The sequence below is a fragment of the Phoca vitulina genome, unplaced genomic scaffold (assembly GCF_004348235.1).
Source record: "Phoca vitulina isolate PV1807 unplaced genomic scaffold, GSC_HSeal_1.0 scaffold21, whole genome shotgun sequence".
NCBI classification, from domain to species: domain Eukaryota; kingdom Metazoa; phylum Chordata; class Mammalia; order Carnivora; family Phocidae; genus Phoca; species Phoca vitulina.
Genome location: NW_022589724.1, coordinates 11,526,060 through 11,542,651, shown reverse-complemented (window position 1 = coordinate 11,542,651; position 16,592 = coordinate 11,526,060). Strand labels below are relative to the sequence as shown.

The 16,592-nt window shown below is 42.0% G+C and overlaps 1 protein-coding gene across 1 annotated transcript in view; it reads left to right on the top strand.

Moving 5' to 3' along the window:
• Positions 1–7,675: 7,675 nt before the first annotated feature.
• SVEP1 (sushi, von Willebrand factor type A, EGF and pentraxin domain containing 1) overlaps positions 7,676–16,592 on the top strand; it is a 192,768-nt gene continuing 183,851 nt past the window's right edge. Inside the window, exon 1 of the mRNA XM_032418406.1 lies at positions 7,676–8,206. Within this exon, the coding sequence (XP_032274297.1) occupies positions 7,676–8,206 (531 nt within the window). The remainder of the gene's footprint in view (positions 8,207–16,592) is intronic.

The following is a 16,592-nucleotide window of genomic DNA, read 5'->3' as shown; positions in this document are numbered from 1 at the left end:
TACATATTTGAATGGTGATATATATAAAATACAGACCCCCCCTCCAATACACACAATACCAAATGTTGGATGGGATGCGTAGCCGCTAGAACTCTCACACATTTCTATTTTTATCATGAATGAGAAATGGTACATGTACTACTCTGAAAACATTTGGGCAATTTCTTATAACATTAAGTATACTTTTGCCATATGATCTAGTAATCCCATCCTTGGGTATTTAGCCTAAATAAATGAAATCTTAAGTTTACACAAAAACCTGTACACAAACTCAGAAGAATCTCAAAGTTATTATGCTAAGTAAAAAAACAAAAAACAAAAAAACAGTCTCCAAAAAAATACATACTGTATGATTCATTTATATGATCCTTAAAAAGACAAAACCATAGTATTGTAGAACAGATAAGTGGGTTGCCTGGGGGTTAGGAGTGAGGAGAGGGCATAACTACAGGGGGAGTTTTTAGGAGTGAATGGACCCATGCGGTATACTGATTGTGGTTGTAGTTACATGAATCTGTTATAGGTGTCTGAATCCATGAAACTACACACACGAAGTCAATTTTACTGTATGATAATCTTAAAAAATAAAATTTATAGGGGCGCCTGGGTGGCTCAGTCGTTAAGCGTCTGCCTTCGGCTCAGGTCATGATCCCAGGGTCCTGGGATCAAGCCCCGCATCAGGCTCCCTGCTCAGCGGGAAGCCTGCTTCTCCCTCTCCCACTCCCCCTGCTTGTGTTCCTGCTGTCACTATCTCTCTCTCTGTGTCAAATAAATAAATAAAATCTTAAAACAAACAAACAAACAAAAAAAATAAAATAAAATTTATAAAGTAACCATAGTTAGAGCTGCCTCCAAATGAGAGTGGTGGTGGTATACTTTGTCAATAGGAAATTAGTTATCTTTACTGATCCTTTTGTATTTCACTCACTGGTAGGAGAAGGAAAAGAGATAAAAAAGAACATGCCTTTTTAAGACTTTCACCGTCATTATTATTTGTTATCAGCAGAGCAACCTCTAGAATTATGCTGGAAATCACAGAGTTTGGTTGAAGCCTTGACCTTGGATGTAATATCTGGAAACACAGATGGTACTCCTTTATTTTTTACAGATTGAAGATGATGAAAGATGAACACATTAAGCTGCTACTTTTGAGTGGACACAAGGGCTGGTCCTATCAGTGGATCTAAAGAGTCCTTCCATGCATGTCCTTCTGGAAGAAATAGTATCTCCCATGCACCTTTGGAAAGCTGGTTCACAAATTCAAGGATACAGGCAATGTGTGGGGCACACTCCTTTGTGGATGACCATTTCGGGAAGAAGTAAAGGAAATGGTCACTGTGATCATAATGGCCAGCCTGAAAAAAGTCAGCCTACAGAGCATTCTAGAAGCTTGGGGTGCCTGACAGTACCACGTGTAAAATTCTCAATACATGTGCCTTTCGCCAGTTCAAGATGCAAACCCTGCAAAGTTTAGCCAAGGATAACCCCAATTGTTGTTTGGAAATGTGCTCCTGGTGCTCGGGTCTCCTGGATAAAAAACACCTGCTTTTCCCAAGGTTGTTTTGAGACCACGCTACTTTTCATTTGACCAAGGAGGCCAACAAATAGTAGATACTGTGTTGGGTCAGGAGACAACTTCCACTGGACTTCAGCCACCCAAACACAAGGCAAGGGTGATGGTGTGATGTGACCTGTGCAAAGCTCATGTCTTGGGGCCATTTTCTTTGAAGCTACATGTCTGAAGAGATGAATTTCATCATGTCAAATGACCTGTTAGTGCCCGCACATGACAGACTTGGAGCGGGGTGCCTGGAGCGGTTCCAGCAGGCTGGCACACCACCCCAAGGGACTCGTTGGATAATTTCCAGAACTGGGTTGGCTGATGGGGTTGTGTGGAGGTGACTACCAGATCAGAACTCCTTTGATTCCTTCCTCTGGTGCTTGTTAAAGGCTCAGGTTTATCCTGTGGAAATCATATACTAACTTATCTGAGGGCAGAAACCATAGATAGGAATGCAGAGATTGACACAAATGATACCTTAATGTGCCACCTCACTGCAAGATTGCGCTGCTGCCAAAGCACAGCACGTTGAACATGTCATGTATCAAAAGGTAATGCAATAAACCATTTATATTTCTAGATTCTGTGAGGGCACCTTTATAAGCTCTATTACTTCACCTACAAAAATGGAGTGACCATGATATTTATTGCAGGATTTATGGCAGGATTAAATGAGATAAAACACATAAAAAATGTGCATTTAAATTTTTTTCAATCTGTATATAGTATTGTAACTAGATTTGCAACATTTACTTACACATACGGCTTTTTAATTGTTTGCAATGTCTACTGCTAGGGCTTTTCTATCCTAAACTCCATCTTCAGGTAATTCTACTTAAAGAAACATACAGGGTGGTTTACTTTTCCAACCTCTGTATGTGGGAGACTATCTTATCTTTGTTAAACTTACAACAAAAAGATACTCTTATAGAATGCAGTCACAAGGGGGCATCTTCCTCCTGTCATTACTGCCTGTCCTGTGATTAGCTAACACTGTTACGGATTTTAAAACATGACACCATTCCCAGCATACATGGAATCCAAAAAAATTTCCTGCTCTACTTCCACTTACCTGACTTAATTCCTGATGTCTCAGAAGGATCTTTGCCAGCATGACTCCGCTCTCTTCCTTGGTCCGCCGCCGTGTTTCCCCAAATACACGTGTCCTATCTTTTTACAGCACCTGCTTCAACATGGAAAGATGGTTGCCCTGTAGGGTGGGGTGGAGGGTGGGTGTCCACTAGCACAGGTCTCAGTAGATAGACAGGAATGGAAATTCAGTCTTTGGTTGGTCAAACTGTGGTACTCTTGAGTCAGCACACAGGTGGTGAGAAAAATATAATGCATCCCCCTGACTATATCAACACATTTTTTTTTTTTTTTTTCATGGAAGTCTTTATTTCATGGAATGAAGCCAGGGTAATTTTTCCCGCTCAGTTTAGCTCTAGTTTCCACTTCAGTGCCTTTTGGTTGCTTCTCAGTCTTAGTTTTTGGGTATCGTGAAAGTTTATCATTTTCTGTGTCTGTCATTTATTGTGGGTTAAGCCAGGGTTTCTAAGCCTTGGTGCTATGGACATGTTGGTCTGGATGATTCTTTGTTGTGGGGGCTCTCCGGTGAATTCTAGGATGTTTGGTTGCATTTCTGGCCTGTACACTAGATAACTAGTAACACTGCTCTCCCCCCGAATATTTCCAAATTTTGCCCAATGTTCCCGGCAAAGTCAACCCCCATTAAGAACCACTGCTTTAGACTAGAGAGTATAGTACACTAGATGGCTCTGCAGCATAGTGCCGAGATTGGTGCTGCAGTCTTAATAATGTTCTCTATGTCCCCACTGTCTTACCGTGAGGATGATGAACGTAGTCCTGACTGTTAGCCCATTGCAAGTACACGATGACATATTGGCTTATGCGCTCACCCTGAGGGCATGTGTCGGAATTATCCAGGGAGCTTTAAATGTGCCTAGGCCCATGCCAAATACCTCAAAAAGCCTTCATCACTGCTTTGAAAATAAGGCATTTACTGGAACAGTTGATAGACGGTTTTATCTAATGTGATCATGAAGAAGTATGTGTATTACTATATGACGTATTTAGGTTTTGTTGTTTTTCTTTTTCTTTTTTGAGAGAGAGTGCACGTGTGTATGAGCAGGGGCGGGGGAGGGGCAGAGAGAGAGGGAGAGGATCATAAGCAGAGTCCACGCCCAGCACAGAGCCCCACATGGGGCTGATCTCATGACCCTGAGATCACAACCTGAGCTGAAATCAAGAGTCGGACGCTTAACTGACTGACCAACCCAGGCGCCCCATGACACATTTAGTTTTTAAAAATATTTTAATAACTATATTTTGATTTAATCCAGTGTTTTTTAATGCAAAGAAAGACAAGGATTCCAAGATGGGTTGGGATGAAAAAGGTAGAAGACTATAACCTAATCCCCACGGGTGCTTAATTAAAACCCCTGGTAGAATTGGGCGCTGTTACATAATGTACCATGGTTATATGTAAATATAGTAGGCATCAGGTGAATTTACTGTCCCAAACTAAAGGTCAGAAAGCCCTTGCAGAAACTGATTTATAACTCTGTCCTGTAGGAACCTCCTAAATTTTAGGGTAGGCTAAGCTTTCCAGGCTTTTATCATTCCTTTGCTTTTTTTATCCCCCTCCCCGCACTTTGCATTGTGAACTCAACTGTCTTCTCATTGTCATGTGACTCCATTTGATAATTATTTGTTCTATTCGTCAAATGTTTCTAGCTTTCTGCTTCCTGGGAATATGGTAGGAGTGTATTTCCCTATTCCCTTTGGAATTAGAGATGGCCATATAACTTTCTTTGGCCAATGAAATGGAGCAGAAGTGATGTATGTCACCTTTGGGGACAACTTTAGGAGCCCTTGAACAATTCCTTATGTTCTTCTTTTTTCTGTCACAGCACTCAGGTAAAGCAAAGCATGTATTGAAAGATAGCCTCTGGCTACAGGTTTGGGTTTATTAGTCAGGATCAAGTTTAGCTGAATGTGACAGAAAAGTCAATATCAAAGTGGGTAGATGGGAAATCTGAGATGAGTATGGTGGTTCTGCTCCACCAAGTCTGCAGGAAGTCAGGCTCCTTCCAGCTTGTTACTCACCCATTGCTAGAATGCGACCTTATTCTCACGGTCCAAGATGGCTACTAGAGTTCTGCTGCCATAATCATATTCCAGGTAGAAAGATGGATTAGGGGGTGAAAGGAAGAGACAACAGATAAAAGATAGCAGCTATCTTTTAAAGAGATCTTTTGGAAACTGCCACACAAAACCCAGAACCTAGTCATATGGCCACATCTAGCTGCAAGGGTAGCTGGGATATGTAGTCTTTATTTCAACACCATATACTCAGGAGCTTGATTTTCCAGGAACTTGAAGGAGGTGAGACCAGATATGGTAGGTAGGTGACTAGGAGTCTCTGCCACAGTGAGCATATGAGCTCACTTAGGACAATTATGATGGCCCATCCCCTCAATCACAGAGTGGGCTAAGGGATGGGCATATAACCCATGCCTGCTCTAGTGGAGTCCTTCTTTAAGGTCATGGTGGGTGTTGTTTTGATAACTTTTTAAACTTAAGGGGAAGAGTCTTTCCTTCTTGGATCATAAATCTGAAAGTAGAGACCAAATCTAACATGCAAAGAGAAGCATAAGGGAGAGAAAAATGGAAGATCTAGGTAGTTCTTGATTTCCTTTCCAAGACTTTTTGAGACCAGCTCCACCCCTGCCCTTTCCCCAGTTTAGTTATGTGAGCCAAGAAATCCCCTTTTGTTTAAATGAGGAGAAGTTGGGTGCCTATTGCTTGCAACCAGAGAGTCCTAGAGCAATTGTCTACCTCTCTGGAGTTTTGTGGAGTACACATGAGCTAGTACACATCGTAGTTGCCATGGTGCCTGGCACATTCAAGTCCTGAAATGTCAGCTCTTAATGATGTGTTTGAAATAACACAGAGTAGATAAAATTTGGAAAAACTCTCTCTTTTTTTTAAAGTCTCAGCTCAAACAAGGTCTTGCTCATTCCCCAGGAGGATTTAGACCTTTCTCCTTCTTGCTCCCCCTTCTCCATTCCTACAGTCATCTTACTGCTTTGTAAATGTTTGCAAATTATATTCTCTTCTGATATCCTTTGGAACTTCTGGAGGATTGGAACTGAGTCTTAGTCAACTTGAAAACCTCAGGATCTAACATTCTCACATATGATAGGTGGTCAATAAATACTGTAGAAAAATAAGAGTTTGAAGAACGTTCATGATTGAAGGTGGTGATGATAGAATCAGCATTTATAGAAGACACATTATATTCTAGGCCCTGTCCTAAGAACTTTAGGTTTCTGTGAATAAGTCCTCACAGTCACCCTACCAGACTATTATTATTACTCCATTTTACAGATAAGCAAACTGATGTCAAGGTCATACAATTAGTGAGTGGCAGAGCTGAGATTTCATCCCAGGCAAACTGATTCCAGAACCCTAACATTTCAACCAATACACTGTGATATCACTCAGTGAAGGAATTCCATTAAATATAGATGGAATTAAATCATCTGATACTAGAGATAGAGGAAACTTGAAGATCATTGAATTCCATCGTGAAATAGATGCAGAAACTGATGCCAAGGATTGGAAGTAACTTAGTTTCGGTGGTTTAGTAACTGCAGGGGCCTTTCTACACAAGACTCCTGACTCCTAGCTGGAATATTTTAACCGAGGTCCTTGCCTCTAATGCAAAGTGTGCTTTTACTTTTGGGATCTTGCTTTGGAAAAACGACACCCAGGTGGCAACTTGTGTTTCACAATAGCTCTGTGCCAGGTACCACTCAACGTCAAGGAAATACACCTCTATGGGTCTTGCCTTTTGAAACAGACACAAACACATGAGAAGGGACTTGGGATAAAGACCACTACTCATTCTTCAGATTCCAACACAAACGTTCTTAGAGAAGGTTTCCCTGACCTCTTCAAGGTCAAGTCTGTCTACCTAAGATCTCCTTCATAGAACTTAGCATTGAGGGCTATAATTATATATATCGTTTGTGGAATATCTGGCTAATGGTCACCTCACTTGTTACCCTGTAAGTTCCCTGGGGACAAGATCCACGGCAATTTTTGTCCCTCATTATATTCCTGGTGTCCTGGCACATAATACGTGCTCAAAGATATTTGTTGAATGAATGAAGGAGTGAACAAACGAGTGAATAAATAAATGCATGGATGAAGCAGCAGGACAAATCATCCCCATGCGATGCATAGGGGTAGATGCAATCCCTACATGGTGTGGTGTGAGGGGGCCCTGAAGAGTCTACACACACACACACACACACACACACACACACCACTGATCAGAAATCCCCACCAGGAAAGTCAAACATCTATTTGGTGAGGGTTGTGGGGGCACCGGAGGGGGTAAAAAGAGACACAAAAGGTGAGCAAGCAGTTTTCAAAGGATGCTTTCAACTCGCTGGCCAGTCCGTGTGTGTTTTCCTCTACAAAGTGTTTCCAATTACTGTGGCACTCTCGGTATCTGGATCCATCTCCAGTGAATTCCTCTGCAGCTCCTGCCAGACATATGGGATCAATCAAGGCTTCGGCGCTGGTGCGCTTGCTGCGGGAATGTTGACAGCCTGACAGACGCGGGGTTCTGGTGTCATGGAATCTCCGAGTCTTTGGCCTGATCCCGGGAGGAGAATGAGAGGGGGAGGAGAGAGATATAGGCAGAGATAGAGGAAGGAGAGAGGAGAGGGGAGCGGGAGAGACAGAGGAGGAAGAGAGGGAGAAGGAGGGACGCGGGAGATTTTTCTTGACTGCCCCCTTTCCTTCAAACATTTTATAGGCTTCGGGGAGAGAGGGAGGAGGAGAGAGGGAAGAAAAAAGGCGAGAGCGCGAGGGGTAGAGAGCGCGCGCCTTTCCCTGCGAGCCCCGGAGCCGCGGGAGTCCGCTCGTGTCCCCAGGCTGGGCTAGGAGGGCGCCGAGGCTCCGACCGCCGCCCCGCGCCCGCGCCGCGCACTCCCCTCGGCGAGCCGGCCGGCCGAGCGTCTCTCCGCGCCGGGGCCGACGCCTGCGCTCCGGGCCGGCCGCTCCGTCTCCAGCGCGATGTGGCCGCGCCTGGCCTTTTGTTGCTGGGGTCTGGCGCTCGTTTCGGGCTGGGCGACCTTTCAGCAGATGTCCCCGTCGCGCAATTTCAGCTTCCGCCTCTTCCCCGAGACCGCGCCCGGAGCCCCGGGGCGGCTGCCCGCGCCGCCCGCGCCCGGCGAGGACGCGGCGGAGAGCAAAGTGGAGCGGCTGGGCCAGGCGTTCCGGCGGCGCGTGCGGCGGCTGCGGGAGCTCAGCGAGCGCCTGGAGCTCGTCTTCCTGGTGGACGAGTCGTCCAGCGTGGGCCAAGCCAACTTCCTCAGCGAGCTCAAGTTCGTCCGCAAGCTGCTGTCCGACTTCCCCGTGGTGCCCACGGCCACGCGCGTGGCCATCGTGACCTTCTCGTCCAAGAACAACGTGGTGCCGCGCGTCGATTACATCTCCCACCGCCGCGCGCACCAGCACAAGTGCGCTCTGCTCAGCCGCGAGATCCCGGCCATCACCTACCGCGGCGGCGGCACCTACACCAAGGGCGCCTTCCAGCAAGCCGCGGTAAGGCGCCCGCCCCTCCCGGCTCCGGCCCTCGCCCCCCGGCCCTGCCCATCCTTTGCTGCGGGCTCACCTCCAACCCGGGGTTCACCCTCGGGCAAACCGCAGCCTGCCCACGTCAAGTCCCAGTGCACAGAATCAGAGTCATACCTACCTTCCTATTGTTGAGAGGGTCCCGGCGGGTGATGGATTTTAACCGCTTAGCGAGATGGCAGGCTCCTCAGAGTGGTCTCCTTTGAGGGCCGTCTTAGGAAGGGGTCCTTAAGATGCGGTCCACGTTCACACGTGTAGGGACAGACCGTGTCCGAGCTGGAACAGGTGAGTGAGTGTGTGTTATGAAGTGTCTCTAAAGGTAAGACGTAGAGCGAACTGAAGAGTTCCTCAATTCCTTTTTGTGTTATTGTATGCTTTTGATACGCATTTCACTGCATGCGTTTCTTATTTTTACTGAGACCTTTATAGGATTTTTAGCATCTAGAAGAGGAAATCCGTTTTAGAGGATGGACTTTTACATAATTTAACTTTTTCTGATTACCAAGTAACACATATTCAGTTGAAGAAAATTTGGAACACACAGAAATGTCTGACACATACCAGCATGCCAGTATCTGTGGAATGAATGAAACAGAAAGGAGGAAAAGGGGGGGGACTATGACCCCATCACCCTTAAAAAAACACTGTTTACATGTTGTTGAACAGTCGCTGAATATGCATATTTGTGCATACTTTTCACCAAAGTGGTGTCTTGCTGTTTTGTAGCCTACATTTTTCATTTGTTATATCAAAAATGATCTACACTAGTATATTATACATCTAATATAGCTATTAGATATCTACATTAGCTGCATACTATTCCACTGAATACATACACCGTCATTTAATTTACCTGTCACCTGTTATTGGACACTTAGGGTTTTTATTAACTAAGTTATGGTAAACACAAATATTTGTGCACCCTGTTGATTACTTCCTTAGGAAGAATTTCTAAGAGGTTCCTGATTTAAGAATATGAACATTTGTAAGCTTCTTGATACATATTGTCCAATTCTCCCTTGGAGGGTCATGTAAATTTACATTCACACCAGCAGAGTATCACAGCAGTTAAGTTTGCCATATGGTCACCAATAACGTGTACTATTATTTTAAATATCTTTGCCAATTTCATAGTTGAATAGAGGTATCATTTCAGCAAATTCACATTTTTAGTTTTATTGAGGATGAATATTTTTCAGTACATTTACTGGGCATTTGTATTTTTCCTTTGATACTTACCTGGTCATAATTTTTGCCCATTTTGCACTGACAGTATATGTTAGTTTTTTTTTCCTTATTGATTTGTAAAAGCTCTTTATATAGTAAGACTAGTAACTCCTATTTGTATGTGCTGTAAATGTTTTTCCAGGTCACTGCCTTTTACTTTTGTCTATTGCAGTGTTGTTATATGATGTAACTTTTTATATATTCAAATCTATTAAACATTGACCTTAAGATCCCATATTTGCTTATATTCTTAGAATGGCCTTTTCATTTCCCAAATTGGAGAAATGGTTTTCCATTTAACAGTATAATTCATCTGGAACTTATTTTAGTGTATGGTATGACGAAGATATCTATTTTATTTTTTAGTAAATAGTTAACAAGTTGTCCTCGTATCATTTGCTTGAAAGCTATCCATCCTTTTCCAATTTAATTGAATGCCACTTTTATCATCCACTAAATGCTTATGGGTATTTGATCTTCTGACTTTCTATTAATTTGTCTTATCTATTTATTATTTTTAAGCTTTGCAAAAGCGATTTAATTATAACTTTACAATATATTTAAATATCTGGCAGTGCAAATTCTCCCTTTTTCTTATCCCTTTGAAATCAATTCTTATGTATTTATTACTTAATATGAATTTTTAATTCATTTTCACATATTTCAAATGAAAGCAACCAGGATTTTGATTTCAATAGAGAAAATATCAAATTAAATTGTGGATTACTTATATTTTATAATAATAGTTCCCCCCAAGTCAAAAATATGTCTGTATATAACCAGTTCTTTTTATATTGTTCAGTAAAGTTGTAGATTTCTAGTAATTAAGTCCTGCATATAGTTCCAAATTTAGGCCTAACTATATTCTATTCAGTATTGCTACCATGAATAGCACCTTTTCAAATTCAATTGTAAACGGTTATTCTTATTGTACAGAAACATTGTTGATTTTCTGAATATATCTTCTGTATCTAGATTCTTGCCGAAGTCTATTTGATTCATTTTTTCTTTTTAAATACATTTTAGTTTACTGATAATAAATGGTTTATAGAAAATAATCAGACAAATTACCTGTAAATACACTGTAATATTGTGATATACACCTTTCTTGACTTTTTGCAGTTGTTTAAATAATAGATATGTTTTTGTGCATGCATAAACAGTGTTTGCCCAAAAAAGGGTTATATTGTACATTCTCTTTTCTAACTTGACTTTCTTTTCCACCATATTTTCAGTCTTTTTCCATAATAAGAAATACACCTTTACTTTATCATTTTTCACAGTCACATAGTATTCCACTGTAGAATATGCCTTTATTTTATCATGTAAATACCCATTATTATATATTTAGGCTATTATAAACAACACCATGTGACTAAATTTTTCTTCATATCTTTAATAATTTCCTCAATGCAAATTTCTAAAGTGGCAGCTATAATTGCATCCAAGGGTATGCCCATTTTTTAAAGCCTTTGGTACATGTGCCAAGTTGTCCTGCAGAAAATCGGCACCAAATTGCACTCCTATGTGCAGTGCCTGGATCAGTACTTAGGATGCAGCCAACATAGGTTAGTGTCACTTGAACACCCCCCCAGCCCGCCCCACTTTATATGTGAAAAGTGGAGTCCCATTTTGAATTGCATTTCCTAGTGAGGCTGAACACTTTTTTCATATATTATTGACCATATATAGCTCTTCTTTTTTGGATATCCATTAAAATATTTTGGGATTATTATCCATTTTTTATTTGAGGGTGCTTCTTTTTCTTACTGATTAGCAAATGCTCTTTGCATTTTTTTTAAAGATTTTATTTATTTGAGAGAGAGAGAGTGAGAGAGCATGAGAGGGGAGAGGGTCAGAGGGAGAAGCAGACTCCCCGCTGAGCAGGGAGCCTGATGTGGGACTTGATCCAAGGACTCTGGGATCATGACCTGAGCCGAAGGCAGTCACTTAACCACTGAGCCACCCAGGCGCCCTGTTCTTTGCTTCTTAATGGCATTAACCTTCCTGCTGCTAAGTATGAGGCAAGTAGTTTTTCTAGGTGTTTCTAAATTGCCTTCTGAATTTCTTCATGGTGACAACATCTATCATTTTATCAATTGATTGAATCTATGTTTCTTTTCATTTGTGCTTTTTTCATTTCCTATGAAGTTTGAAAAGCTTTTGCCTCTAGGAGATGAAGTAACTCCTTAAAGATGCCCCCCTTTTATTGAACTGTTTCACCAGGCAGGGTTCAGTTTTGCAGATCCGGTTCTCTGTTGGCCCCCATTCCAAGTACTCATGAGGTCCTAGGGCTGGCCTTATTCCTGATGTCACCACCCACTCCATCTGAGAAGAACCCTGCTGCATCAGGGAAAAACTTGCCGTATACCAGCTCCTCTGTTTGGATTGGCCGGGTTTGCCCGGGGCCTCTAAGTACGTTGATCCAAAACAGTTAAATGGGTAATGAATCAAGTACACACTGCTCGCCTCAAGACCTACTCTGTCTTCAGCTTTCTCCTTCCAAATACTACATCCTGTCTTGGAAAGTGAAATTGCCAGCAAGGTTCCCCGTGCTCTTCTTCAGTCTGGATCCATTTGTAATCTAACAAGGCGAGACTTCTCAAAAGTTGGTGTTCGTTGAACTTCCCTTTGATTTTATTTTTCTTTTCTCATTTGGATTATGTGAAGGTGCGGGAGGGGGTCAGCTGGACCCAGTCCCTGGCTGACCTGGAAACTTACATGTCTTTACGGAACCTCTGATGAGCAGTCTTAGGTGTAATTAAAATATGGTATTGGGAGAAAATTGATAGAAGAGGAGTGATGTTTAAAAATGACATTAGTGGAAGTTTGCATATGGGTTTCTGCATGGGGATCAGGCAAGCCTGTTTCACTGCAGAATTAGTTTGAAGATTGTAAGCTGTGTAGCTTGTGTTTGGATATGAAACTTAATACATTTCATCAGGGAAATGAGACAGTTCATCAGATTCCCATGTGTGTGCAAAATGGTATTATTGGAACGGACTGTGTTTGTGAGCTGGGAAATTGAAAATCACAGGGATATTTTTGAGGTTGTTAATTACTTTCCCCAGAAAAATTAGTTTTTCAAACCTTTTCCACTTGAAACGGAATGTCCACACACTACACACAGGCACAAACACAGGCAGACAAATACACAAGGCACAATAACATAGACATAGATACGTGTTTGCAAGTCCATGACCACCCCTCACAATCCACACACCTTACTCCTCTTATGTAAAAAATCTCAAGATGTAGAATTTCCTTTACCAGCATGAAATTTGCTGTTAGCTTTCAGCATATATGATTGACTAAACAAAAAAGATAACAGTGGGCTTTATTTTTTTATTCGGTGTCAGAATTGTACAGCTTGATGGGGAGTATATCACACTTTATTTCAATGGATAAACTGCACTGTAGATCTTTTATTTTTAGACATTATCCGCCAGCGCTCATCAAAGAGTGCAAAGACTAAAGCGGTGAATCTGTGGTTAGCACAGGTCCTTCCAGAAACACAGTCAATAGAATGGGAGGAAGATTTAGCACCTTGAACTTACACGAAAACCTTTTACAAAATAAACAGAAAGCTCTTCAGATTTTCCTTTCCAAGGAGTGACTTTTTCATAACAACTTTTCTTCTTAGTTTTTCTCTCCACCACGTATTTATAAATTGCCTTTCCTAAACTGCATCTTTTGGATTGGCCACGCTATGAATGCAAGGCTGTCCACCTCTTCAGCATTTCAAGTCATTATACAAGCAGAGCCCCTCATTCCTACTTCACTTTTGCTAAATATCTATTAAACAAACAGCATGAAGCTTCCTTTTCAAAAAAAGTTCTGCTTTTCTCCATCGTTCCACAGTTCCAGAAATATGATCCTCTGGTGAGGAATGTGCTGTCTCACCAAAAATTTGAGCTTTAGATGGCCAGGAGACTGGGAAGAGATGGGCAGCAGCTCTTGCTGGCTTTAGGGAAAGAGCATCACTGCGGTATGTCCACACTAGTACGTATTCACACCTTTACGAGGAGACAAATCTGCTCTCTCAGCCTTATGGGAGGGAAGGATCTGTTTTTAAGTTTTCTAATAAAATCTGGAGATGTGTGAGGTGACACTAGATTAAAACCCTGACGAATAAAATTAGGGCCATTTTGTTTTCATACAGTAGACCAATTATAGCCGTTGTGCATTTTCTAGCAGGCTTTCTGATGGCCCAAATGCTGAAGGAATAGGAAGATTTGAGTTTTCCTTTCTTAGGGGAAAGGATTGAAGGGGAGTCGTACAATCTACAGTGGATTCAGTTGATCCAAACTCGGAGCATGACTTAGAGGTCTCAAGAGTTGCTCACTGATGCAAAAGCTAATTTGTTTCAATACTGAAAAGATACACTTCTAAATGTCTCTCTGGAAATGTTCTCTCTTTTGTGCTGCTTAGGCTTTTAAACAATTCTCCTTTTGCCTTAGTCTTACGTAGGAACTGTTTTGTCATCCCATCCAAACTTTAGAAGTGCGAATGAATGAATGAATTGAAAGAGTCCTCAGTGCATGAAGTAGAATAATAAGAACGTACACCTACTGCTTCTGTTATCATTATTGGCTGCCAGTAGTCTGTTATGTTTGGTTGAAATGTATCATGAGAACTCTTGGTCAAAGACTTGACTGCCTAGACACAGAGAGAGGTTGGACTATTCTGTCCTGCTTCATTTCTGTGGTCAAAGGATAGGAAAGTCTCTCCCATCCCCTACCCCCTGCCATGTCCTCCTGGCTCAGAGAGGATCTCTCTTCATAGCGGCCATGGAATTATTAAATGTATTCATTCTTGATCAGATATGCCTTTAATTTGTGAAGTGATTTATAACTCACAGTGCTTTCATATTAAGATTTTACAGAATCAGTTCTGAAGATTCAAGTTTTATAGGAACAGCATCAGATTCTAGAAGAAGTTATGTAACTAAATGCTAGTCACAAAGCTAAGTAAATGCCACAGACGAGTCAGTCCAGTCTTCTGACTTGTCCTCTTGTCTTTTTCCTCCCCTGCCCGCCATTTCCTACATTTGACCATGTTACCTCCGTGTCTTGAGTTATATCAAAAGCTAGGGAGAAGTCGAAGATTCCATTTCTGGAGCTGCAGAAGTGTTACATTAAGACATAAAGCCAAACACTCTAGCCCAGAAGACATAAACCATGGTCTTCAGGCCTTTTCATTCAATGGATACATTTCAATTAGACATATGTATATACGTGCATGTTTGTGTGTGTTTATATATATACAATATATTCTCTTTTTTCTCTCTCCCACCCCTCCCATACAATATATTTTCTAATTCTAGCAGATGCTTTAAAATCAGAAAATTGCATTTTTTTTTTAAAAAAATCTGACTTTTTGTCTTACCCTTGACAAATTGGAATATGTAGCAATTCTGGGTGTGATTTGTCTCAACTCATCAGAGTCCCCACCTGGCTCCTGGAATTTTCTTTCATTGTCCTTGATTGCTACTCCATGGTCTGACATAGATCAGTCATGGGCAGAGCCTGAAGTGGTATAATCCCTTCTAGTTTATCTTCTGAGCTTCCTTTTTACCACTGAATTAGCTAGGAGAAGGTTTAGCTGGCTGTAATTGAAAAATCTAAAGTACCACTGGCTTAAACACAATAAGCATTTATTTCTGTCTCAAACTGTTTTGAAAATTATTAGAGGAGAGCCTGGATGGCTTAGTCAGTTAAACGTCTGCCTTCAGCTCAGATCGTGATCCCGGGGCCCTGGGATCGAGTTCTGCATCGGGCTTCTTGCTCAGTGGGGAGCCTGCTTCTCTCTCTATCTCCCACTCCCCCTGCTTGTGCTCTCTCTTTCTCTGACAAATGAATAAATAAAATCTTTTTAAAAATTGTTAGAAAACTCTAATATGGCAGGTCTGTGATGTCTTCAGGGATCCAGAGTCTCTCCTTCAGCTCTCTGCTCCACCATCTTCAGGTCACCTCAGTGGTCTAAGATGGCTGTTGGAGCTTCCAAACATCAGGGGCTTATGCCAGACCCCAGGGATGAGGACGGGGCAAAGACAGTCACATCATTCTTTCAGGAGACTCTGTGGCCGTCCACATAATACTTCCATGTAGATCTCATTTGGGACCACTTGGGCTCATGCCCATCCTTGAAGGGGGAGGAGAGGATGGATGCTGAGGAAGTAAGAAGCAGTCTTTGCTACACCAGTGTCAGGAAGAGCCTGCGTCTAACCAGGGAGATTTTGGAAATCCCACTTCATTTCTTCCTCAAATGGCACTGGCCCGACTCAGCTCAAGATGGAAGACTGAGGCCTTGCCTAACTGAAAGATCTTTGCCCTTGTGCTCGATTATACATCTTTTAATAAAAACTATCAAAGTTCCAGAGCAATCCATCTAAATTTTGGCAACAAAAACTACTTATGTTCGTTTCCCAGGAGCCAGAAGTTTCTAAATAATATGGCATCCACTCCCAAATAAAATATTATACTGAAAGTGATGGGGGGAAGATGCATACTACAAAATAAAATCAATATTTTTTGTCATTAATTTAGTAAACGCAAGTTAACGTTTCTCAGGAAAACATGGTGCTTCTTTGGCTTTTCTAGAGTAAGCTGTCAGGTTAAGAGACCTCTCCATTACAAGGAATTTCCTGTTCTGTATTGTGTCTGCCTTTCCCTGATTTTTGAGACTGTTCTCTAAAGCTCCCCGGGCCATATGAAGAATGGATTTCTGGCGTAGACTCTGCTTACATACAGTAACCTGCTCTGCTTTGGAGGCCAGTTGTGGATAGGGAAAACTCTGAGAGCTGATGAGGTATGTTGGATGTGTTACAGTGCTTCACTTGAAATGAATGATAGTGGTCAGAAGGTGAAATCTGCAACACATTAGTAGGTGTATTTTCTTATCAATCTTCATAAAAAGATTTTTTTTTAAAGATTTTATTTATTTATTTGAGAGAGAGAGAATGAGAGAGAGCACATGAGAGGGAGGAGGGTCAGAGGGAGAAGCAGACTCCCCGCTGAGCAGGGAGCCCGATGCGGGACTCGATCCCGGGACTCCAGGATCATGACCTGAGCCGAAGGCAGTCGCTTAACCAACTGAGCCACCCAGGCGCCCTTCATAAAAAGATTCT